This window comes from Symphalangus syndactylus, chromosome 12 (genome assembly GCF_028878055.3).
Source record: "Symphalangus syndactylus isolate Jambi chromosome 12, NHGRI_mSymSyn1-v2.1_pri, whole genome shotgun sequence".
Lineage (NCBI taxonomy): Eukaryota > Metazoa > Chordata > Mammalia > Primates > Hylobatidae > Symphalangus > Symphalangus syndactylus.
The window spans coordinates 133,825,482-133,850,446 of record NC_072441.2 but is presented as its reverse complement, the minus strand read 5'-3'; the positions used below and the strand labels follow the sequence as shown (position 1 = coordinate 133,850,446).

Genomic DNA, 24,965 nt, shown 5'->3' with positions numbered 1-24,965 from the left:
GGCAATGGAAGAGTTAATGGTTAATTTCAAAGACATCTGAAAAAGCACTTTGTGCATTCACCACTCTGACTTGGTGCACGTGCAGGAGGGGAAGGTCAGGGATTTCCATCAGCCATGTCACTCCCCACCTGGAGCTGGGCAGAGACACATGTGCTCCTTAGTCAGTGATTTTTGTAATCCTGGGCTTTCCAGCCTGGCCAAGGCAGGAAGCCTAAGCCATCAGACTAAACACTTCTGCTGGCTTTCTGCTTTCATACCTGGGGAGGAGAGTATCTTCAGGTGCAGGAGAGCTGGAATATGAGTGCATATTGTGCCTGGCTGGCCTGGGATTCCTAGAGTGTTCTGTTCTTAGTACAGATCTGGGATCATTAGGCTGCTGGTGAGACCCAGACTTTCATGCCACTACCCCAGAGGTGAATAGTCCCTGAAGTGTTGGTACACTCAAAATAGCAGTTCCTCTGTATAAGGCAAATTCACATGCAACTCTAAGAACACATTTGTATAAAGGAGATGCGCTGGGATCTGTAACCTTGCTCAACCCCAGCAGTAGAGAAGCTCTGCTCCTGTATTCCTGGAGCATAATGCCTATGCCTTCCTGATTACTTTCTTTTCTCATTTGCACTTCCTAAAGATGATGCTTAAATTTTCCTGCTAGTCAGGGAACTCTGTGAGGGGCCACACACAGATTTAATAATCAGTAACATGACTGTGAGGCTGGGGCTGAGAGTAAAGTGCTTGTCAGGTAAAGACCTTGGTTGGGATGGAGCAGACAGACGCCAGTGACTCAGGTGACTCGGGAAGTCTTTGTGGAAAGGGTTAAATTTCAGGCCTTTATACATGATGGGAGGGAACTACCTTGGCAAACTGGGAGTTCTTAAAAGGGAACCCCAAAGCAAAACCCAGAAAATAGAAGGTGTGAAGGGCATTAAATAAACAGTGTGGCAGACAGTTAGTTGCGCCTAAGAAGAGCCAGAGGAGGCTCGCTGTGGGCAGGTGACAGTGATGTAATCAGATAGGCTGGGAGCCAGGAAGGGCCAGAGCAAGGGAATCACTGCAGTCGAAGATGGCAGGCGAGGGAGAAGGAGACGGAGAGGAAGCCCCTGCTGCTGCCGTCTCTGCTACCACCAGCACTGCCCTCTCACTGCAAGGGGTGGAGGAAGACAAAGACTCCAGGTCTCAGGGCTACTTATTAGGCTGCCTTGCTTATTTGGTCACTCTGTCCACTCTTCCATCCATTCAGTACATTATGGAATACCAACTCTGTGCCAGATGTGATATTTGGTGCAGAGGTGAGCCCTGCCCTTTAGGAGGACCCAAATACATGTAAGCTAGGATAGTTTAATTGAAAGCAACAAAAACTGACTGGGGATAACTGTTTTTAAAAAGGAATTTACCAGAAGGACATGGGTACCCACAGAATCTAATTAGAAGCTAAACATCCAGCCCTCAGAAAGAACGTGAAGGGCAGCCCCAGGAATCTAGGTTGCAGGAACAAGTGGTCCTTCTCTTCAGCACATTATTTTTCTCCCTGGTGTCGCTGAGTTTAAGGAAGAAATTGTCCCACTAACCTAGCTTTTGTCAGGTGCCTACACTTTGGACATAAATCCCATTGACAGTCTCACCACTTGCCTGCAATGGGAGAAGAGCAGTTCCCTGAAGGAAACCCAAGGGGCTTGTTTCTAAAAGGACAGAAACAACAGATGTGCACTGCAGGTTCATGAATAAGTTCTGGAAGGGCTGGAGAGCACAGATAAGGTGCATTTAGGCTAACAAGTTAGATCAGAGAAGATGTCATTCGTTCAACATTCCTTCCGCATGCCAAGCGTAGTGTTAGGTGATGCAACTGTGAGGAAAAGAAGTCTTAGTGGAACTTCTAGACTAGCAGAGGAGAGGCATCTGTCAGTAAATGTATAATTACAAACTGGACAAAGTACAGTGTGGCACAGGAACATGTGAAGGGTGAGGACTACATAGGGAGGACAAGGAACGCTCTTCTTCTTTCTTTTTTTTTTTCTTTTTTGACGGAGTCTCACACTGTTGCCCAGGCGGAAGTGCAGTGGTGCGATCTCGGCTCACGGTAACCTCCACCTCCTGGGTTCAAGCAGTTTGCCTGCCTCAGCCTTCTGAGTAGCTGGAATTATAGGCACGTACCACCACATCCGGCTAATTTTTGTATTTTTAGTAGAAACAGGGTTTCACCATGTTGGTCAGGCTGGTCTTGAACTCCTGACCTTGTGATCCTCCCACCTCAGCCTCCCAAAGTGCTGGGATTACAGGCGTGAGCCACCGTGCCCGGCAAGGAATGCTTTTCTAAAAGAGGGCCTTTGAACTAGGGTCTAAAGAATGAGCAGGAATTAACCGAATAAAGAGGTGGCTTATTCAAGGAACTGAAAGAGGCCAAAATCACCAGAGCACACAGCAAGGGGGACAATAGTATAAGACAGGGCTGGAAATTTAGGGAAAGATGTAAAAGTCCTTGTTGTATTATAAAAACATCTGTGAAATTGAGCTTTAGTGATGGCTTTATCTTGAAGGATGAGCAAAGTGAGTGAAGGCATTGTAGGAGAAATGCCACCTGCACTAGCTCTCAGGCATAAAGGCTCCCAGGCATAAAAGAAGGGAGTGGCAGGAGATGAGACTGAGAAGACAGATCAAGAGGTTGCCACGTGAACCAAGCAACAGTGAAGACTCAAGCAAAAGCAATGACGGGATAGGGAGGGGGACAGGGTCTGTATGTAGAAATGAGAGACATTAGGGTTCACCAAAAATTTCCTTCTTGGAGGACTGGATGTTATTGCCATCATTTAAAAACAAGAAGAAGGATCAAGGCTGGAAGGCTGGAGAACAGGCAAAGATAAGTCTGATTTGCACCATTTTGAGCTAGAGGTAACTGTGGGTCATTTAGGAATAATGTGTAGGAAATAACCAATATGAAAAGGGATTGGGAAATTATTTAATTTAATTTTTTTATTTTGAAACGGGGTCTCACTCCCGTTGCCCAGGCCAGAGTGCAGCAGTGCAGTCATGGCTCACTGTAGCCTCGAATTTCCGGGCTCAGGTGATCCTCCCACCTCAGCCTCCCTAGTAGCTGGGACCACAGGCGCACACCACCATGCTCAGGTAATATTTCGTATTTTTAGTAGAGACCAGGTTTCACCATGTTTCCCAGGCTGGTCTCACACTCCTGGGCTCAAGTGATCTGCCTGCCTTGGCCTCCCAAAGTGTTGGGATTACAGGTGTCAGCCACCGCACCTGGTAGGGAAAATATTTTAAATAAAGAGAAAGATATGTTCAAAGACCTGGAGATGATAAAGTTATGTTGGCGAAAGATAAAATAGTTCAGCCTGGCAGGAACATCAAATATGGCAGGGGTGATGCTGGGAATCAAGAAGTGAAGTAGGAGGCTGGGCACGGTGGCTCACACCTGTAATCTCAGCACTTTGGGAGGCTGAGGCGGGTGGATTACCTGAGGTCATGAGTTCAAGACCAGCCTGGCAAACATGGTGAAACCCCCATCTCTATTAAAATACAAAAATTAGCCGGGGGTGGTGGCACACCCCTGTAATCCCAGCTACTCGGGAGGCTGAGGCAGGAGCATTGCTTAAGCCCGGCGGGGCAGAGGTTGCAGTGAGCCGAGGTCGTGCCACTGCACTCCAGCCTGGCCAACAGACCGAGACTCGGTCTCAAAAAAAATTAAAATTAAAATTAAAAAATGAAGTAGGAATGATAGCTACAGGCCAGGTCTTGAGGGATCTTGTAGATGAAGAGATTGGGATTTGTTCTGAGAACAATAGAGTCCAACCAAACGTTTTAAGCAGGATTGTGATATGGCCATATTTATCTTACAGAAAGATAGCTCTGATTACAGCACAGAGCATCTATTAGACAGGGGCAGGGAGACCCGGCTATAACAGGAGGCTAGTACAGCAATCCAGGTGAGAAGTAAAGCTGGCTTGGCCGAGGAGAGTAGAAATGGAGAAAAGTAAGTAGATTTGAGATCCATTTAGAATATGGAATTAAAAGGACATAGTAATGAATTAGAAGAAAGAAGAGAGAAGCAGGAATAAAGGAATTCTCCCAGGTTTCAAGTTTGGGCAGCTGGGTGAATAGTGGTGGTGTTCGGTAAGGTGGGAAATCCAGAAAGAGGTTCTGGGTGTGTGTGAGGGTGATGAAGAGGGGATGTGGTTTAGGTTTTAAGTGCCTGTAGGACACTGAACTGGAGCTGTCCAGGAGGCAGCTGGATATACACATGTGGAGCTCAGCCAGGCACAGCGGCTTACATCTCTAATCCCAGCACTTTGGGAGGCCAGGGCAGGCGGATCAGGAAGTCAGGAGTTCGAGACTGGCCTGGCCAACATAGTGAAACCCTGTCTCTACTAAAAATACAAAAAATTAGCCAGGCATAGTGGCGGGTGCCTGTAATCCCAGCTACTTGGGAGGCTGAAGCAGGAGAATCACTTGAACCCGGGAGGCGGCTGTTGCAGTGAGCTGAGATGGTGCCACTGCACTCCAGCCCAGGCAACAGTGTGAGACTCCATCTCAAAAAAAAAAAAAAAAAAAAAAAAGTGGAGCTCAGGAGAGAAGGCCGAGCAGGAACGAGAGATTTAGTTTGGGCGCAATGGAAAGATAACTGGGCAGGCTGAACTGAGTGTTGAGCAAGGTGAAGTCTAGACTGAATAAAGAAAAAGTGAAGAAAGGAGAAACGACTGAAAAACAACAGAAAAAAATATATGGAAATATTTTCAGACATTGAACAATTGGTAGCACAGGGCACTGATAGCTGAAAGAAGGGAAGCAGATGAGGTTAGCCCTGTAATTGCCCAAGCCAACTTCCTGGAGAGTTTGCGGTCCACATTGCAGGGAAGGAGAACCCAAGAGTCTGAAGCTGAGGTAACAGTTGAGCATTTGAGGAGGCCAGGGCAACTAGAATTCGCAGATCATCAGAGAGGAGAGACCTGCACAGAGAGAGAGCTCAAGGGATTTGTTACAGGTCCCCCTTGGACTTCTCAGCTGATGAGTACATGTGGATGGGAAAACTACCAGAATCTGGGGAAAGAACCACTGGAAGGGGGCAGCCAGGATAATCCCTAGAGGTCACACAGGACTGGGAATTGTGGGAAAACTGTATAATGCATGGGGTATCCCATAGTGTACTCAGGAAGGTATTGCCTTAGCAGTGGGGCAAAATTAGTAATAGTGCAAAATTAGCCTTAGACTAGCCTTTAAAGGATCAAACTGTTTCCAAGTGACTTAATTGTATCTCAAAAACACTTAAGGAATGCACAAGTGTCCTGTCCCCAACAAGCTAAAATTCACATGGCTGGCAGCCAGTCAGAAATTACAAGGCAATTCAGAAAAGCATGAAAATACAACCAATAATGAGGGAAAAAAAAAAAATCAGTAGAAACAGGCTTAGAGATGATGCAAATGAGAGAATTAGGGGCATTACATCATATTCCTATGTTCAAGAAGGCAGGGGAAAGCATGAGAATATTAAGGAAAGGCATGGAAGCTAGGAAAAGAACTCCCAGAGATGAAAAATACAGTGTCTGAGATGAAAAATATACTGGATGTATAATCAGCAAATTAGACACTGTAGAAGAAAAAAAATAGTGAACTAGAAGATATAGCAATAGAAACTATCTAAAATGAAACAGAGTGAGTGCTGGGTGCAATGGCTCACACCTGTAATCCCAGCACTTTGGGAGGCCGAGGAGGGAGGATAGCTTGAGGCCAGGAGTTCAGCCTGGCCAACATAGTGAGACTCCTGTCTCTACAAAAAGTTTAAAAATTAGCTAAGTGTGGTGGTGCTTGTCTGTAGTCCTAGCTACTCAGGAGGCTGAGGCAGGAAGATTGCTTGAGCCCAGAAGTTGGAGGCTGCAGTGAGCTGTGATTGTGCCACCACACTCCAGGCTGGGCTACAGGTTGAGACCCTGTCTCTTAAAAAAAGAAAAGGGCCGAGCGTGGTGGTTCACGCCTGTAATCCCAGCACTTTGGGAGGCTGAGGTGGGCGGATCACTTGAGGTCAGGAGTTCGAGACCAGCCTGGCCAATGGTGAAACTCCATCTCTACTAAAAATACAAAACTTAGCCGGGCGTGGTAGTGCATGCCTGTAATCCCAGCTACTCAGGAGGCTGAGGCAGGAGAATCGATTGAACCCGGGAGGCAGAGGTTGCAGTGAACCGGGATTGCACCACTGTACTCCAGCCTGGGCCACAGAGCAAGACCCTGTCAAAAAAAAAAAAAAAAAAAAAGAAAGAAGAAAAGAAACATAGAGTGAAACATTACTGGGGAAAACAAATGAAGAGACCACTGGTGAGCTATGGGACTTCAAGCAGCCCTAATACATGTGCTATTGGAGCCCCTAAAAGAAAGAGGAGGGCAGAAAAATATTTGAAGAAATAAGAACCAAATTTTTTTCAAATGTGATTAAAACCCATAGATCCAAGAGCCCCAAGGATGCCAAACACAGGAAAGATGATGAAAATCGCAGCAAAGTATGTCATAAGCACTCCCCTCTCATTCCCACAGGTGCTTGGCAGAGGAGAGGAAAAGCAGCCTCCCCTGGAGAGCCTCAAGAAAAGCCTCGTAGGGTCTGCCAGGCTTCAGCTGTGGCAGGAGGTAGAGACAGGTGGGCCGGGTGGTTGGAATCGTGAGTCAGAGGGCGTTATGAGAAGGGTTTGACGGAGGACTGAGGATGAGAGAAATGGGGTCCGTGGCTCATTGTAACTGGCTATGCATTTTCCTGGGAGATTTAGCTAGCTCTTTAGTTTTCCAAAGATTATTCCTATTGTTCACAAGGGGACTTTATTTGTTCAGGACAACACATTTCTTCTGGGAATGCTCCTTGTAACCATGTGTATCACATGGGAGTCATCATTTTCCACAAACCCCATCTCCTCAGTCTCTGTGACTAGAACAGAGTGAAGTGCTGGTATAAGCTCCACCAGCCCTAGCCTTTCCCCAGGAGTTTTGCCCTTGGGAGCAGAGGGGCGAGGAGCTAATGCAATCCCTTGCCAGTGGCAAAGCGGAAGATGTTTGCCTACAGGTTGCTGGTGGCCACGTTGCCTCACTTACGAAGAAAGCTCACCAGGAGAGCGTACAGGCAATAGAGGGAGGCCCGATGGCCTCCCTCTATTCCAGTCACTTTCAGTCACCCCTGACACCCTCCTCACTCTGGCCCTTCCTACGTTTTGGTTATGTGAACCACTAAATCACCCTGTTCCCCTGAGTTAGTGCAACCAGTATGTTGAGCATGCAGGAAATGTCAAGGGATCATCACAGACACCTTCATTTTGTCTCCTACTGTTCCCTTAAAATGTTTTCATGTCTTCAATACATCTGAAGTAATGAAAATTCCATGGTCACAGTGAGTTGCCATTTCCAAACTTAGAATGTCCCATCTTGTGTAACAGTCACAGCTTTCAACTCATAGTGCCGGCAGGTGCCTGGTGGGGAAAGGGCATGCCCTGCCTGTCTTTCCTCTTCCCTCCTCTCCCAGCTACTAGCTGCTGCCTCTGACCTCTCTGGGATTGCTGTGGGAGGGAGAGAGAATGAACAGTAGAGACCTAGCGTGTTTGCACTCTCTGGACCTGACAAGTAGTTAACGCTGACTCTGGTGGGGTGCTTTTGTGAGTGTTCTGATGACCCCTTTCCATCTTAGGGGTCTCTTCTCTGCAGTTCCCCCGGTATGGGTAATGCCCATGCCACCGCCTTGCTCCTCACTTCTGCAGCTCCTGGAAATCCCAGCATCTACCTGCTGCTTCTGTTGGCCCAGGGCCTGTCAACCCTCCAGGCAGATCTTCTGGAAAGGACCTGAAACAAGCCCACACCAGCTCCTTCATGCATTAGTTTTTGCCACAGATTCTGGGAGTGCAGGCCAGTCCCCATGCAGTGTTCTCCTGCAGCCAGCCCACCCATTGCCCATTGTGTCCTCTAGACTTGTTGGGTAGGAGGTGGGCCCCACGCAACCCACTGTGTTCTCCAAACCTTAAGGCCGTGTTAGGCGTCCTTCAGAGGCTGGAGTGAGAGACAGGTACCCATCCTGCCCTGTTCATAACACAGCTCCCCACGAAGTCGTTTTTCAAATCCTCTCTCCCTTCATCTCTAGCAACCAATTGCTATTTATATTTGATGTAGGGAAGGCCTTTAGAAGTACGTGATAAGTATTAAGAGATTTCCTTTGAAAATCCGCATCTTAGTCTGGCATTTCACTGTGGTGTCTGAAATGTATCACCTTATAGTCCCGGCTAAAATTTTCTTTCTAGCATCCTGTTACACTAATTTGATTTGGACTTGTGACTGTTGTGACCAAATAATCCTGATAACAGTCAACAAATATTTATTGAGCATCTACTGTGAGCAGCCACAGCCCTCATTAGCTGTCAGTCCACATAATCTTTACATTTTTCTCGAATCCATTTGCCAATGTTTATAAACTTAGAAATTTTGCCTTAAAAATCCAGATTCCTGGCTTGAAAAAAATCAGAAGATGTGGTAATGCGGGGTCTGCGTTGCTGCCTGGCACAGTTAGCAGGAGCTGGTGGGAGCCGCCCGTCAGCAGGGCACACACTCTCCAGATGGACTCAGTTCCCTCTGGGCTCTGACGCTAGAGCCAAGGGCCTGCTGCCATTTATCATCAGTGGGCTCACAATGACCTTTTCTTAAATTATTCTGGTACTCATGTCTCTTTTCTGAGGGCTGTGGGGATACAGTGACTCTTCCCCATGTTGCCCAGGCTAGGGTGCAGTGGCGTGATCACAGCTCACTGCAGCCTCGATCTCCCAGACTCATGCCATCCTCCTACCTCAGCCTCTGGAGTAGCTGGGACTACAGCTGTGCAACAACACGCTCAGCTAATTTTTTAAAAGTTTTTTGAATAGATGAGGGCTCATTATGCTACCGAGGCTTATCTCAAACTCCTGAGCTCAAACAAGCCTCCCAGCTTGGTCTCCCAAAGTGCTGGGATTACAGGTGTGCGGCACTGTGTCCTGCACTCATGTCTCTTAATGAAAGAGAGAAAACAATAGATAGACCAAGAGAGACATGAAGGGACAGACTTGCTTTAGAAATGCAGAGTTCTTAGAAATGTAATATGCAGTGTGTGTGTGTGTGTGTGTGTGTGTGTAAAACAAAACAAAACTTAAGATGCCATTGGCAAATAATAAACCACAGATATAATTATTTTTACTATACAGAAAATATACGGGAGGAAAAACAGTGAATTGAAAAAAAAAGACATTGCAACAGGATTTGTTTTTTAATGCAACTAAAATAAGTAGTGTGAGCTGCTGTATAAGAGTATTACATTCTCCCACTTCCCTCATTTGTGTTATGCTCTTGCTTGGCCCCTGACATTTGAGTTTGCAACAATGAGGGAAACATTCTCTGGCCTCTCTGGAAGGAATCCGCCTAAGTATGGATTCATTGTCTAAGGGAGTCTTAGCTCAGGTCTGAGCAACAGCATGAGAGTTCCCCCAGGGTTTTCACCATACAGGGAAAAGTAACAGGTATTTGGCAAGTTGAGGCTTCCTTTTTATGGAATGGTAAGATAGGATTGTTGAGAGAGCACTTAACTTTGACACTAACTCTTTGCAAATTGTATTTTTCGTTTTATTTTATATTTAAGCCTTTTTTTGTTTTTCTTACCAATGTTTGTAAGTTCTTAATATGTTAAGGCAAGTCTTTCATCCATTCGCCTGCGTTAGAGCAAAACCAGAATTATTTTGAGGAAAGACTTTCACTTGCCCAAGGCCATTCTCTTGGGAGGCAAGCCTTACATTGAGCTGTGTGTCATAGTTGGTATCTTCAATTTTAAGAAGAGGATTTATTCTCTCTCCACAGCTCAGATGATTTTGAAAGCAATGAGTCTGGCCTTAATTGGCCTTGCAGAACGACTCCTGGGAGGTACTTGTCAGCGTGTGTGACTTCCCTCTTTTTGCTGTTCACTGCTTATTAAAGCCTGAGTTCCTTGAAAGCTTTGCTGCCTGGCCTTTTCCATCCAGTATTTTGGTCTTGGTATTCTGTTTTATCCTCTGATTGAGCCAGGCCAGCTAAGAACCGCATTCATAGGCCACCTTATTTTGGCTAGACACACACACACGCACACACACACACACACACACACACACACACTGCAACTATGGAGCAGAGCCATAAGAAATAATCCCATGACTCTTCCTATCATTTTCCTTATACAAATGTTTTTGAGGACACAGGAAATTTCCCTCAAGTCTTAGTATCAAGAATAGCTGTGATTCTCCTGGTTTATTTTCTAGATACTGCTGAACCATGAAATTAGTGCTTTGCGCTTAGTTTTGGCTATGGAAAATCTTGGGGACAGATCTGTAATCTTCCTCCAGCAAGCACACAGAGCCCTAAGATATTCACTTTTGCTCTTTTCCTTACCCCACCTGCATTTTCCTATGTTTATGTCCACTTTGGCCCCCAGATTTCTCCTTTTTAAAATCTTGTACTCCATACAATTTTATAGAACTGCTTCAACCTCATTTGAGAATGAAGCAAGATGTAAAGAACTTAGATTACAATACTGATTGATCACTTGTTAGAAACATCAATTTATCTTTAAATTTTATTGTAAACTTGCTATTCTTTATGTAATCTGATCTATTGGTTCTTTATGATGACCATGAAGAGAATTGGCATGGATTTGGGGACCCGTTGGCTGCCACATCCTCACCCCATGGCTAAGGTGGCTGATTCAGCAAATGCTGTGTTTAGAGCTTAGAGGAAGCAGATACTGCATCTGAGCCTCTTACTTTTCGAGGTCCCAGTTTCATGGTTTACTAAATTTCAGTTCCAATTACCACATTTATACAGGAAGGAAGGCAGTTGTATACCAACAAAGGACTGGCTGCCCTAGAATGCATAGGAAATACCTGGCATTGAACTTGGTCCTTCACAAAACAGGTGTTCAGCTGGTGTTTTGTGGTTTATGTATTTAGTTATGTTCTTTGAAGCAGTTGAATTGTGTTCTTTTCCAAGGGTTGTCTGTCCCCGTGGTCTAGGTCTGGGGGATGCGGTATGCTAGTATCATCAGTGACTTGACTTCAGTGACATTTTCTGCTTTTCTTTTTCAGAGTATGATCGGTTGGGCTTCCTCCTGAATCTGGACTCTAAACTGTGAGTAGAATGAGAAGATGCCTTGGCTCTGTGGCAGAGAGGTCTGTGAGAGCTGGGTCTCACTTTGAAGGGTCAGCTCTCACCACTCTTCTGGTGATTGGGGGACTCCCTGGGGCCTCTGTCCTCAGGCTGTCAGCACAATCTTGGGGCATGTTACAGTCTGCAGCAGCCAGAGAGGGTGGGATGATGGGTGCAAACATAAGGCCTTCGATTTGGCTGGCACAGGCAGCTCATTATAGAAGGAGGCCACTGCCAGGAGTTTGAAGGACTAGGAGGCTCCTGGAAAGGCTTCTCCTGCAGGGTAGAGGACAGTTGAGTCACAGCAGGAGGTAGGGGCCTCTCAAAGATGCTCTGGCACCTGAAATGCAGAGCCTTCTGTGATCACTCCCTGTCTTACTCTCCAGTTTCAACTCCTGCCACTCTTGCCACAGGTGAACCCTCCTTTTCCCTCTACCTTTGCATGTGCTTGTTATCTGTGCCTGAAATTCTCTTTCCTTGCTAGCCTACTTGGAAAACTAAAAAAACTACTTCCTCCCCACACAAAATTGTCTCTTACTCTGTGCTTCCTTTAAATTTTCTACCTCTGTTACAATTATCTCACTATACTGTAATTGCATAATAATTACTAATTTTTTAAGGGCACAGGCTCAGTGCTAGGCCTAGTAGATAGCTTGGTTCAAATCCCAGACTGACCTTTATTCTCTTTATGATTTGGGGCAAGCCACTTAACCACTCTGAGCCTCAGTTTCATCTGTAAGATGATGACAATAAACTTATTTCACAGAGTTTTTGTAAGAATTTAATTGAAATTATTAATTCATAGAGGACTGTCAAGTATTGAGTATCTAATCCTTCCAGGATCCTTCTCTACTGGCCTTCTTGGTCTCTCTAGCACCTAGACAGTATTGGCATATGTTTGTCAGGTGCCCATTAAACACTGAATGCTTGGTTTGATGGATGGATGGATGGATGGATGGATGGATGGATGGGTGGATGGATGGATGATGGTAGGATGACTGCGTACTTTCCTTTTTGACAAGCATGTCTTGAGTTGCAGCTCTCTCTACTCAATGTGTTCATGTCCCTGCAAGCCTGCTTACATGGCTGATGCTCAATAAATCCTTGCAGAACCACCTTACTACCTACTGTGATTCCTTTCTATTGTTAGTCATCTTTGTGCACCTATGTCCCTTGCCCTGTACCAGGCAGACATCATGAAGGATCAGAATTGGGTCTCTTTCCTTTTCTCTCTTGAATAAAGCCTTTTCCACAGTTGATTCTGATGATGATGGCCACACCTACATACAAAACATCAGACGAGGGGCTGGTTGGTTTTCCCACTGAATAGTCTGGCATCTGGCTTCTTGGCTCTGGTGCCTCATACTATGAGTTCAGGCATTGTAAGTCTCCCAACTTTTACACATTATGAAGGCAACTATGAAGGAAAAAGTGTGTGTTCTGTATACCAGGCTAGTAGAGAGATGTCAGCTGCATGTTAACGTCTAGGGAATGGGGTATTTGATTGTGGTAGAAAGCCATAGGCTTCACTCTTAGAAAATCCTTAATTTAGTACTCTGGAAAAAAACAAATCAGGTATAAGCCATAAGCAAGTGAAATGCCACCAGAACGGAAGAGATAGAGTAATTACCAAGTTGAATCACATTGATGAACAAAAGGCATGTTCTCTAGGACATACTACAGTATTTAAACTGTCTTCAGCAGTGAAAGGAGGAGGATGAGGAGGACACTCGTCCCCTGCTCTCCTGACAGTTGGGTCCTGCAGAGTAGGCTGTTGTGTAGCTTTCTGTTGTGTACCAGGCCAGTTCTTTGAACTATGTGAGTTAACTTGGTCTTTAGCACAGTAAATTGGCTTGGCCTCATTTGATTTAACTCACAATCTAAGGTACAAGCTAGAACTGTCCTGCCTCTAGCTGCAAAGGTTTTTCTAGTCCAGTACTGTCTTCAGAAGTCCAGTGCTGTCTCTCCTGTCTCACAGATACCTGAGAAAGGTTTCCACCTACTTCCAGAGAGAAGTTTCCAAGTTAAGGATTCTGCTTTTGGTGGGGGCAGTTCCTCAGCAAAGTTGAGATCTCCCCTTACCAAGTCCCTCTCTAGTTGTGTTATATTCTATTTCTGAGGTATAGGAAAGGACCTGAACTTGAATCAGAACTGGATTTGAATTCTGTCTCTGCTGCATAGTATTACATGACCTTAGATAATTATTATATTTTAGCTTTCTGAATCCCAATTTTGCTTTATGAAAAATGTAGATAATAGCACTCACTTCCTATGGTTTTATGAAGAATAAAAGAAAGCGTTCTATAAAGTATGAATAAATATGCCAATGTAAGGCTTTCTTTTTACTTAACTTGGTTGGGATTTATTTAGCAGCAGCAGCAGCTGCTGCTGCTGCTTCTTCTTCTCCTTCTCCTTCTTCCTTCTCCTTCCTTCTCCTTCTTCTTTCTTCTTTCTTCTCCTTCTTCTCCTTCTTCCTTCTCCTTCTTCTTTCTTTCTTCTTCTTTCTTCTCCTTCTCCTTTTCCTTGTTCTTCTTCTCCTTTTTCCTTCTTCTTTCTTCTTCCTTCTCCTTCTCCTTCTTCTTTCCTCCTCCTCCTCCTCCTTCTTCTTCCTCCTCCTCTTCTTCCTCTTCTTTCTCTTCTTCTCCTTTTCCTTCTTCTCCTCCTTCTTCTCCTCCTCCTTCTTCTCCTTCCTTCTTCTTCTTCTTCTTCTCCTTCCTCCTTCTCCTTCTCTTTCTCCTCCTCCTCCTTCTCTTCCTCCTACTCCTCCTCCTCCTCCTCTTTCTTCTTTCTTCTTCTTTTGGTACAGACAGGCTCTTGCTATGTTGCCCAGGCTGGTCTTGAACTGCTGGGCTCAAGTGATCCTCCTGCCTCAGCCTCCTAAAGTTTTAGGATTATAGGTGTAAGCCACAGTATCTGGCCTCTTTTAGATTCTTGGGTATATGAATTTCATATGTTTTGGAAAAATTTTCAGCCATTATCTCTTTAAATATTCCCTCTGCCCCACTCTCTCTCTGCTCCTCTTCTGAAATTCTGGTTAAATTTTAGACCTTATCATTATATTAACTTATCCTCCATATTTTTCATCTTTTAATTACTTTCACATTAACTGGAACCCCAAAGGACTCAGCATAAGGATAAACTAGAACTATTAATAAACCTACACCCCCAAAGCAGGCTGCAAGAATAATTACCAAAGCGCTGAGTATGTCATGGCACTAGAACAAAAACACTTGGTATTTGTTGCCAGAGTTCTCATCACTCAGGTGATCTAGGGAACCTCAAACCATGAGTTCAGTTTAAGGTATTCCAGACTGGCAGTGCCTCCAAGCACCTGGCAGAAATAAATGCAGATTTTCCATAGAGGAAGACATATGCATTCTTCACAAATAACTTTTCAAGGAAATGAGCAGCTCACAGTAAAAAGTAACTAAACACACAAGGAAACAAGCTTCTATTGAAGCTTGTTCTCATGATTTTATGAGAACCATGTAAAACAACTGGCAACAGAGGAGTACCCACAAAGATTTCTGAAATTAGAATTACCACACATCATTTATGAAGCAATTAAATATACTGTATTTAAAGAAATAAGAGACAGTACTGAATTATATGCATAGAATAGGGAACTATGAAAAGCAAAATACCAGATTTGAAAAAACAATGAACTTCTAGAGTTAAAAAATACAATGACCAAAATTAAAAACTCAATAAAAGGGGTTAACAGATTAGATACAACTGAAGATACAGTTAGTGAACTGGAAGGTAAGACATAAGAAATTATTTATAAAAGTGGTTGGCAAACTCTTGGCAAAGGGCCAAATGGTAAATATTTTAAGATTTGGGGCCTTATTTTTTCTGTCACAACTACTCAGCTTTGCTGTTTTAACATGAAAGCATCCATAGATAGTACATAGATGAATGAGTATGGCTATATTTCAATAAAACTTTATTTATGGACCCTGAAATTTTAATTTTATATATATATTTTTGAGATGGAGTTTCATTCTTGTTGCCCAGGCTGGAGTGTAATGGTGCAATCTTGGCTCACTGCAACCTCTGCCTCTCTGGTTCAAGCGATTCTCCTGCCTTAGCCTCCCGAGTAGCTGGGATTACAGGCATGCGCCACCACGCCTGGCTAATTTTGTATATTTAGTAGAGATGGGGTTTTTCCATGTTGGTCAGGCTTGTCTCGAGCTTCTGACCTCGGGTGATCTGCCCACCTTGGCCTCCCAAGGTGCTGGGATTACAGGCGTGAGCCACTGCACCCAGCAATTTTATATAATTTTTATGTGCCATAAAATAGCTCTTTGACTTTTTTCCCCCATCTATTAAAAATGTAAAAGACATTCTTAACTCACAGGCCATATATTAAAAAAAAAGGTGAAAGGTTGGCTTTGGCCCACAAGTATAGTTCGCTCACCCTTAATTGAGAATGCAACACAGCTATATCTTGAGAATTATCTCCTCACTGCAGATGTTTTCTATCCTTGGAACCCTATTGCATAGAAGTACTCCTTTAAAAAAATGGATTCTGGGGTAAATGTGCAGGCTTGTTACATGGGTTTATGGTGTGATGCTGAGGTTTGGAGTATGGATGGTCCCATTACCCAGGTAGTGAGCATTGTACTCAACAGGTAGTTTTTCAGCCCACTCTCCACTCCCCCCTTTAGTAGTCCCCAGTATCTGTTCTTATTTTTATGTCCATGTGTATTCAGTATTTAGCTCCCATTTATAAGTGAGAACATGTGATATTTTGTTTTCTGTTCTGTGTTAATTTGTTTAGGATAATGACTTACAGCTGCATCTATCAATATCATTTTTCATAGAAGTAGAGAAAACCATTCTAAAATGTATACGAAACCAAAAAAGAGCCAGAATAGCCAAAGCAATTCTAAGCAAAAAGAACAGAGCTGGAGGCATCACATTACTAGACTTCAAAGTCTACTATAAGGATATAGCAACTAAACATGATACTGCTACAAAAACAGACACGTAGACCAATGGAACATAATAGAGAACCCAGAAATAAAGCCACACAGCTACAACCATCTGATCTTCAACAAAGCCTACAAAAATAAGCAATAAGGAATGGGCTGCCTATTCAATAAATGGTGTTGGGATAACTGGCTAACCATATGCAGAAGAATGAAACTGAACCCCTACATTTTACCATATATAAAAATTAAGATGGATTAAAGATTTAAATGCAAGACCTCAAACTATAAAAATCCTAACAGAAAACCTAGGACATACCCTTCTCGTCGTTGGCTTTGGCAAAGAATTTATGGCTAAGTCCCCAAAAGCACCTGCAACAAGAACAAAAATTGACAAGTGAGACCTAATCAAACTAAAGAGCTTTTGCACAGCAAAAGAAACTATCAACAGAGTACACAGACAGCTTACAGAATGGGAGAAATACTCCTGAAATACCTTATGTCTAGTGATATTCCAAAAGCCTGGAAATAGACATTTTAGATTTTTTTTTCTTCACTGTATTTGTTTAATTATGTCTTTCTGGAATAGAGTGGCTTATATTTTCTTCTAGAATTCCCTGCTGCTTGTATCTACATGACAAAATCACTTGTTAGTGCTGTGAACATTATTCAGAATACTGATGTGCAAAACCTTGTCTTTTTACTACAAGATCTGTTGTTCAAGAAGGCAGAACTTTTTGGTGGTTAAAAATGTGAGCTATGGCCGGGCGCGGTGGCTCATGCTTGTAATCCCAGCACTTTGGGAGGCCGAGGCGGGTGGATCACGAGGTCAGGAGATCGAGACCATGGTGAAACCCTGTCTCTACTAAAAATAGAAAAAATTAGCCAGGCGTGGTGGCGGGCGCCTGTAGTCCCAGCTACTCGGAGAGGCTGAGGCAGGAGAATGGCGTGAACCTGGGAGGTGGAGCTTGCAGTGAGCTGAGATTGTGCCACTGCACTCCAGCCTGGGTGGCAGAGTGAGACGTCTCAAAAAAAAAAAAAAAAAAAATGTGAGCTATGGAGTCAGATATGGATTTTTGAGGCCCAGTTCCACATCTTACTAGCTCTAATCTGGAGCGAGTTATTTAACTACTAAGTCTCAGTTAAAGTGGTGACAATAGTAATACCAAGGATGAAAGTTAGCCCTTATCAGCGTCTGGTAAACTAGCAGGGATATAGCCCAAAAATGAGACCTGGACTTCAGCTTGCCTCCTGCTCCATACCCCAGATTTCATTTCTTCATTTCTTCACTCTTTCATTTAGCAGATATTTCTTGAGCACCAGCTATGTGTTTTCTAATTGGAATAAACGGAAAATTCTAAGACATAGACACAGCCTTATAAGCTTGATTGGAAAGCCTATCCTGTGAGCTGAAGTCTTAGCGAATGGGGAGGAAGCAATTGAGAACAGGAAGGGAGGGTAAAGGGTAGTATTGCTGGATAGCATGAGCAACAGACAAGTTTTTGGTTGTTTCTTTTTTTATGATAAGCATGACATATTGGTGGTTTGGAAGCATTAATGGAGTACAAAGAGGATAACCAGGGATCCCAAGGTCTATGGAGTATAGATGAAAGAGCAACTTCCTTTGCAGAGGGCTGTAAAAATGTCATTTTCCCAAGAGACCCAGGTTTCTATGAAAGCAAAAATGGAAGGAACATTCACCGAAGAGTTTGAGGATATAAAGGAACACAGTTTTATGCCACATAATTGAAAGTTAGAGTGTGGGCTGTGCCAGGGGATAAGTAGGAAACTAGACCAAGAAGAAGCAGAGAGCAGTGACTTGAGGATAAGAAAACTGAGAAGAATATGGTTTGGAGAGAAACAGGAATAACTAGAATGCGAGACTGGTGAGTTGGTGACATTGCCAGCCTTGTGGTTGCCTGAGAATTGACCCCGTCTTCCCCAGGGGTTGGGCACTCAGGCTGCTACGTGCAGGCAGCCACAACCTGATTTAATGATACCTCCAAGGAGAACCATCTGCTCTCTGAAAGGGGTCTACGGTGGTCTGGTTCAAAGTTGAGGGCCTGGGAAAAGGCTCAGGGGTAAAGGCTCTTGCCCCAGCAACAAAGTGGATACTCCCTCATTCAATCTACAGATTTGTTGAGCAACTAATATGTATCAGGCAATATTCTGTGGTCTGAGGATATACCAGTGAACAAGACAATCAATAAAAATTATTATAAATAAAGTTTTTAGGATTTTGGAAGGTGATAAGTGCTGTGAAAGAAAATAGAGCAAGACAAGGGAATGCTGTTGAAGAGATTGCAAGTTTCAATGGGACAGTCAAAGTAGAATTCATTGAAAAGGTGACATTTGGCCGGGCGCGGTGGCTCAAGCCTGTAATCCCAGCACTTTGGGAGGCCGAGGCGGGCGGATCACGAGGTCAGGAGATCGAGACCATCCTGGCTAACACGGTGAAACCCTGTCTCTACTAAAAATACAAAAAATTAGCCGGGCGTGTTGGCGGGCGCCTGTAGTCCCAGCTCCTCGGGAGGCTGAGGCAGGAGAATGGCCTGAACCCGGGAGGCGGAGCTTGCAGTGAGCCGAGATCGCGCCACTGCACTCCAGCCTGGGTGACACAGCAAGACTCCGTCTCAAAAAAAAAAAAAAAAAAAAAAAAAAAAAAAAAGAAAAGGTGACATTTGAGCAAAGAGTCAAAGGAAGAGAGGCAGAGCATTCCAGGAAGAACCCTAAGGAAATCTCAGTCTCCATTATAAGGAATATGACACAATGAGCCAGGAATGTACCCATTAGTCCAGGGGAGAGATGAGCCATCTGGATTCTTTGAAGGAGCCAGATCCTGGTGTCCAGGTGTGACTTTCCTGAGCCGACATGGGCCTTCTGGGAGCAGATTTAATTAAATGGAAGTTTCACCTATTTCTGCTGGGTGTGGGCAGGGGCTCTGTGCTCTGGGAAAGCTCCTGTCTGCTGCCACAATGTGGTGTTTTACAGTTGCCATGTGGGCAAGAGCATGGGGACTTTAATGCTCAGTCTAATTTCATAAGGAATTCCATGTGAAGACACAAAAATATGAAAATGAAAGCAAACAACTCTTAACCCCCAGAGCCTTGTGAAAAACCAGGTCATTTGTAATAGTGTATAAACATGGAGCAGTCTAAACATAGCCTGAGGTGAGTTTAACACTTCTAAAACAGCCTGTCAAGTTCCCTAGGGCTGCAAGGGGAAAGCATTTATTGAGCACCTACTATATGCCCAGTGGTGCACTAGATACTTTCTATGTTACCTGTTCCCACAACATTTGCTTAGATAATCTAATCCAGTATCATGGCTTTAAATATCATCCATATGCTGATGACTCCTAGATTTATATCAAGCCCAGTTCTCTTTCCCCACACTCCAGACTCATTTACCCAATTGCTTCCTTCATTTGGATGTGTATTAGGCATCTCACACTTAACATGTCCAGAACCAAATTCCAGATTCACACCCCTGCCTCCTAGAATCTTTTCTACCCCAGGAAATGGCAGCTAACTACATCCTTCCAATTGCTCACATCAAATACTGTAGCATCATTTCTTTGACACTCAAATCTGATATCAGCAAACTTTATTAGCTTTACCTTAAATATCCTCAGATCCAGCCACTTCTCACTACCTCTGTATCATCACTCTGTCCAAACCACCATCTCTCACCTAATTTTTGCACTCCTAACTAGTCTTCCAGATTTTATGCTTGCTTCTCTGTGGTCTATTTCCACGCTGAAGCCAAAGTGATCCCGTTAAAATACAAGATAGATCTTGTTACTCCTGTGATTAGAACTCCCCAATGGCTCCCCATTTCTTGTAGAATGAGAGCCAGAACCTTTACAATGCTCATCAAGGCCCTACATGGTCCACACCTTCGTTTCTTGTTGCTCTCCTTCATGTTTATTGTTTTATCCTGGGCTCCTTGCTGTGATTCGGATACTCCAGACCTGTTCCCGCCTCAAACTCGTGGCATTTGCTCATTCCCTTGTCTGGAACACTCTTCCCCAGATACCTGCAGAGATTGCACACTCTCTCGCCTTTTTAGAACATAGCTCAAATGTCACCTGCTTAATAAAGTCTCCTTTGCCCATCCCATTTAAAATCATAGCCCCATCCCCTATTGGCGTTCCCGGTTCCCCTTTACTGTGTCATTTTCTCCAGGGTATCTATCACTCTCAGATGCCACATGTGTTTTATTTACTTGTTTATTGTCTGTCTCCATCTACTAGAGTGTTTCTTCTGTTTTGTTCCCTACTATTTTCTAGCACCAAAACCAGTATCTACTGTATTACTTAGTGATCAATTAATAAATATTTGTTGCATGGATAAATGGTGGACAACTGTATGAAGTAGATGGTATTTAAATGCATTTTAACAAACGTGAAAATGACTATAGAAGGGATAAGTAATTTGCTTATGTTCACAGAGCTAAATGTGATCAAGCTAGTCTGTGAACCCTTCTCTGCCTGGATCCAAACTTTGTACTTTTCTCACTATTCAACATAGCTTTCTGTTTTTTTCCAAATTCACAGTCAGTTTGATCCTGTTTTAACTATACCGAAAGCTTTGTAAGGGCAAGAACTAGGAATGTTCTGCTCACAGATATATTCACAATGCCTAGTATAGTGTTTATGTACGTAGTAAATATTCAGTAAATATTTGTTCAATCAATCGAGGACAGAAGGAAGAGGATATGAGTAAGAGAGAATAGAGCCACCTTTAATAACAAAATCCAGATCTTTCAAGTATTGTTATTAGAAGATTTTTAGGGAGAGGGAGTACAGTGGTGAGGACTGTCAGGTGGCCCCTTCCTTTATCTAACCCTGACTTTCCCCATCTCCTGGAGAGACTGTCACTTGAAGAACTTCTGCCACCATCATGCTGACTTCAGAGGGCCAGCTTCTCTTTAATGCCTTAAAAAAAAAAAAAAAAAAGAGGAAAGGGGTGTGTGTGTGGTGGGGGGGATACTTTCTCTTGGCTTCTCTAAGCAAAGCTAAAAATATTTCACTAAAGATTAAAAGAGGACAACAGAGAAATTAACCTTGAGAGGACAAGAAATCCAGAGTAGTAGTCTGGTTTCCAAAATGCAGAATTCTGTCTCTTCTATAGCTAGCACAAGCCAGGGCCATACTTACTTCACAGCAGGAGAGCACAGCATTGCAGGATTTGGCTAGGTTCTTTGTTTCATGACATCTAGCCTTTTTCACAGCCCACTGTTCAAAGACTTTCTCCTAGATGTCTTGAGCTGTGTGATCAAGACCGAAAAAGCCAAATTCCCACTTTGCAGCTCACCGAGGACTGTCTCTGCACAGTGGTTTTTGACCTTGACTGCATATTGGAATCACCTGGAGACCCTAAAAAATCACTGATGCCTGCATCCCCCTCTCTAGAGATTTTGCAGTCATTGAGCGAGGACACAGCCTTTGCATTAAGATTGTTAAAGCTGCCCAGGTGAGTCTAATATGCAGCCAAATTGAGAACCACTGCTTTAATAAAAGATTCTGTTTCCTGTCTGAGGAAGTCTCCACTTCCCCAGGTAATTGATACCAAGAATAAATCTGTCTGTACATAGGAGTATGTCTATGTGTGATGATTCGTAACTAAGACCTCATTACCCAGAGGTTCTGATTTAGTTGGTCAGGAATTGGGCTCAGGTACCTTTATGTTTAAACATTCTCCCAGATGATTCTAATGTGTCAGGGTCAAGAACCATGAAGCAACCTCAGGCCTGTCACTATAATCATATCTGAATATAATATAATAACTACTGCAGAATATCATAACAGTTATGTTAGGGTAGTGGCATTGCGGCTACTTTCTTTTCTTTTGATCCTAAGTATTGTTTTTATTACACCTTTACAATAAAAAAATATATTTGGATGTTTCTGTAATTTTTTCAAACTTTCATTATGGGCTATAGATCTCTAGACACTATTTTTGGAAATCCATTTTATATTAGTTTTTGGTTACCAATTTTTTCTCTAGTTTTTCTTAATGGTCTTTTAAAAATCTCAGCCAATTGAAGAACTTCCTATACATTATATTGACTAATTTATCTCTTCCTTATCTATAATTGAAATAAATATATGTGTAAAGATGTAATATTTGTCTTTTCTATGCTGCCAAACTCCAGGAGATCTGAAGGTGGAACTTGAGAAGTCTGGAGGAATGGGCAGAGACCAAATTATGTGGGGTTTTAGAGATAACAAGGAGAGGCCAGGCGCGGTGGCTCACGCTTGTAATCCCAGCACTTTGGGAGGCCGAGGCGGGCAGATCACCAGGTCAGGAGATCAAGACCACGGTGAAACCCTGTCTCTACTAAAAATACAAAAAATTAGCCGGGCGTGGTGGTGGGCGCCTGTAGTCCCAGCTACTCGGAGAGGCTGAGGCAGGAGAATGGCGTGAACCCGGGAGGCGGAGCTTGCAGTGAGCTGAGATGGCGCCACTGCATTCCAGCCTGGGTGACAGAGCGAGACTACGTCTCAAAAGAAAAAAAAAATAAATAAATAACAAGGAGAAATTTGGGCTTCATCTCAAGGGCAAAAGATGCCTTGAAGGGTTTTAAGCAGATGAGTAGTGGCATAATCAGTTTTGACCCTTAGGAAGATGTTTTTGGCCGCAGGAAGGTAATTTGATTAGAGACGGGCAAGAATGGAAAGGGAGAGGATACTTAGGAGGCTATAATAGAAGTACGGAGTAGAAATCAACAGAGAAAATCAACAAAACAAATCTGGTTCTTTGCAAATATCTATAAAATTGATAAACCTAGAGCCAGAAAGAGAGAGAGAAAGAGAAGATATAAATTACTAATATCAGAAGTGAACATACTAATTCATAGATATTAAAAAGAATAATGGGCCAGGTGAGGTGGTTCATGCCTATAGTCCCAGCACTTTGGAAGGCTGAGGCAGGAAGATTGCTTGAGCTCAGAAACTTGAGACCAGCTTGGGCAATGTAGGGAGACCTTGTCTCTTCAAAAAAACCAAAATTAGCCAGTTGTGCCTGTAATCCCAGCTACTTAGTAGATTGAGATGGGAGGATCACTTGAGCCCGAGAGGTCAGGGCTGCAGTGAACTGTGGTCACACCACTGCACTCCAGCCTGGGCAACAGAGTGAGACCCTGCCTCAAAACAAAAGAAAAAGGATAATAAAAGAACATTGTGAACAACTGTGTACTCACAAATCTGATAACTTAGATGAAATGGACTGATTCCTTAAAAGACACAAACCACCAAAACTGACACAAAGAGAAAAAGACCATCTGAATAAATCTATATCTACTAAAGAAATTAAATCACTAATTAATAACCTTCCAAAACAGAAACAATAGTCTCAGATGGTTTCACTGGTGGATTCTATCAAAATTTAAGGGAAAAAAATGATACCAAAAGATACCAGTTCTCTACAATGTCTTCCAGAAAATCAAAGCAGAAAGAACGCTTTCTAACTCATTCTATGTGTCCAACATTACTCTAGACATTACCCTATTACCCAAATAAAGATATTATAAGAAAGGAAAACTACAGACAAATATCTGTCATGAACATGCTCCAGAAATCCTCAACAAAATTATTAGCAAATTGAATTCGGCAATGTATAAAAAAAATTACATGTTGCTGCCAAGTGGGATTTATTCCAGGTATGCAAGACTGGTTCAGCTTTCAAAAATCAATTAATGCATATTCTGTTACATCAACAGGCTAAAGAAGAAAAATCGTATAATCATATCCATAGATGTAAAAAAACCATTTGATACAATCCAATACCTATTCATGATTTTTTAAAAAACTATCAGCAAACTATGAGTAGAGGGGAACTTCTTCAATTTGACCAAAAAACCTATAGCTAACATCTTGCTTAATGAGAAACTGGATTCTTTTCCCCTAAGATTGAGAAAAAACCAAGGATGTCCCCCCTCTCATCACTCCTGTTCAACATTATGCTAAAGTCTTCACTAACACAGTAAGACAAGAAAAGGAAATAAAAGGCATACAGATTGGGAAGGAAGAAATAAAACTGACAGTGTTCACAGATGACATGATTGTCTATGTAGAAAATCCCAAAGATTGGCAAAAACATTCTGGAACTAATAAGCAATTAAGGCAAGTTTTCAGGCTGTAAGGTTAATATACAAAAGGCAATTGCTTTTCTATATACCAGCAAGAAGCAATTGGAATTTAAAATTTAAAACACGGTGTCATTTACATTAGTGCCAAAAAAAAGAGAAATAGGGATAAATCTGATAAAATATGTGTGAATGTGTTTGTGCATAGATTCATATATGAATGAGGAAAACTACAAAACTCTAATGAAAGAAATCAAAGAAATCTAGATAAATGGATATTCCACATTTTGATAGAAGGACTCAGTATTGGGTTTTGGTGGTTTTGGGGTTTTTTGAAACAGGGTTGCCCAGGCTGGAGTGTAGCGGTGCAACCATGGCTCACCGCTGCCTCGACCTCCCAGGCTCAAGTGATCCTCCTACCTCAGCCTCTCAAGTAGCTGGGACTACAGGCGTGCGCTACCACATCCAGCTAATTTTTTTTTGTAGAGTCAGGGTCTCGCTATGTTGCTGGGGCTGGTGTCAAACTCCTGGGATCAAGCAGTCCTCCTGCTTTGGCCTCCCAAAGTGCTAGGATTACAGGTGTGAGCCACTGTGCCCAGCCTCTATATTGTTAAGATGTCAATTCTCTCCTTGATTTTTAATTCAATATAATCAGAATAAAAATTGCAGTAAGTCATTTTATGAATATCAGCAAACTTTAAATGTTAAAGTTCATATGGAAAGGCAGAACACCCAGAATCTACTGACGAAGAAGAAGAAAGTTGGAAGATCGACACTGCC

At 43.1% G+C, this 24,965-nt stretch overlaps 1 protein-coding gene across 1 annotated transcript in view; it reads left to right on the top strand.

Moving 5' to 3' along the window:
• The window catches only part of ST3GAL3 (ST3 beta-galactoside alpha-2,3-sialyltransferase 3), a 224,154-nt gene that overhangs the window by 94,456 nt on the left and 104,733 nt on the right, over positions 1-24,965 (top strand). The window contains 1 exon segment of the mRNA XM_063627687.1: positions 11,100-11,142. Within this exon segment, the coding sequence (XP_063483757.1) occupies positions 11,100-11,142 (43 nt within the window).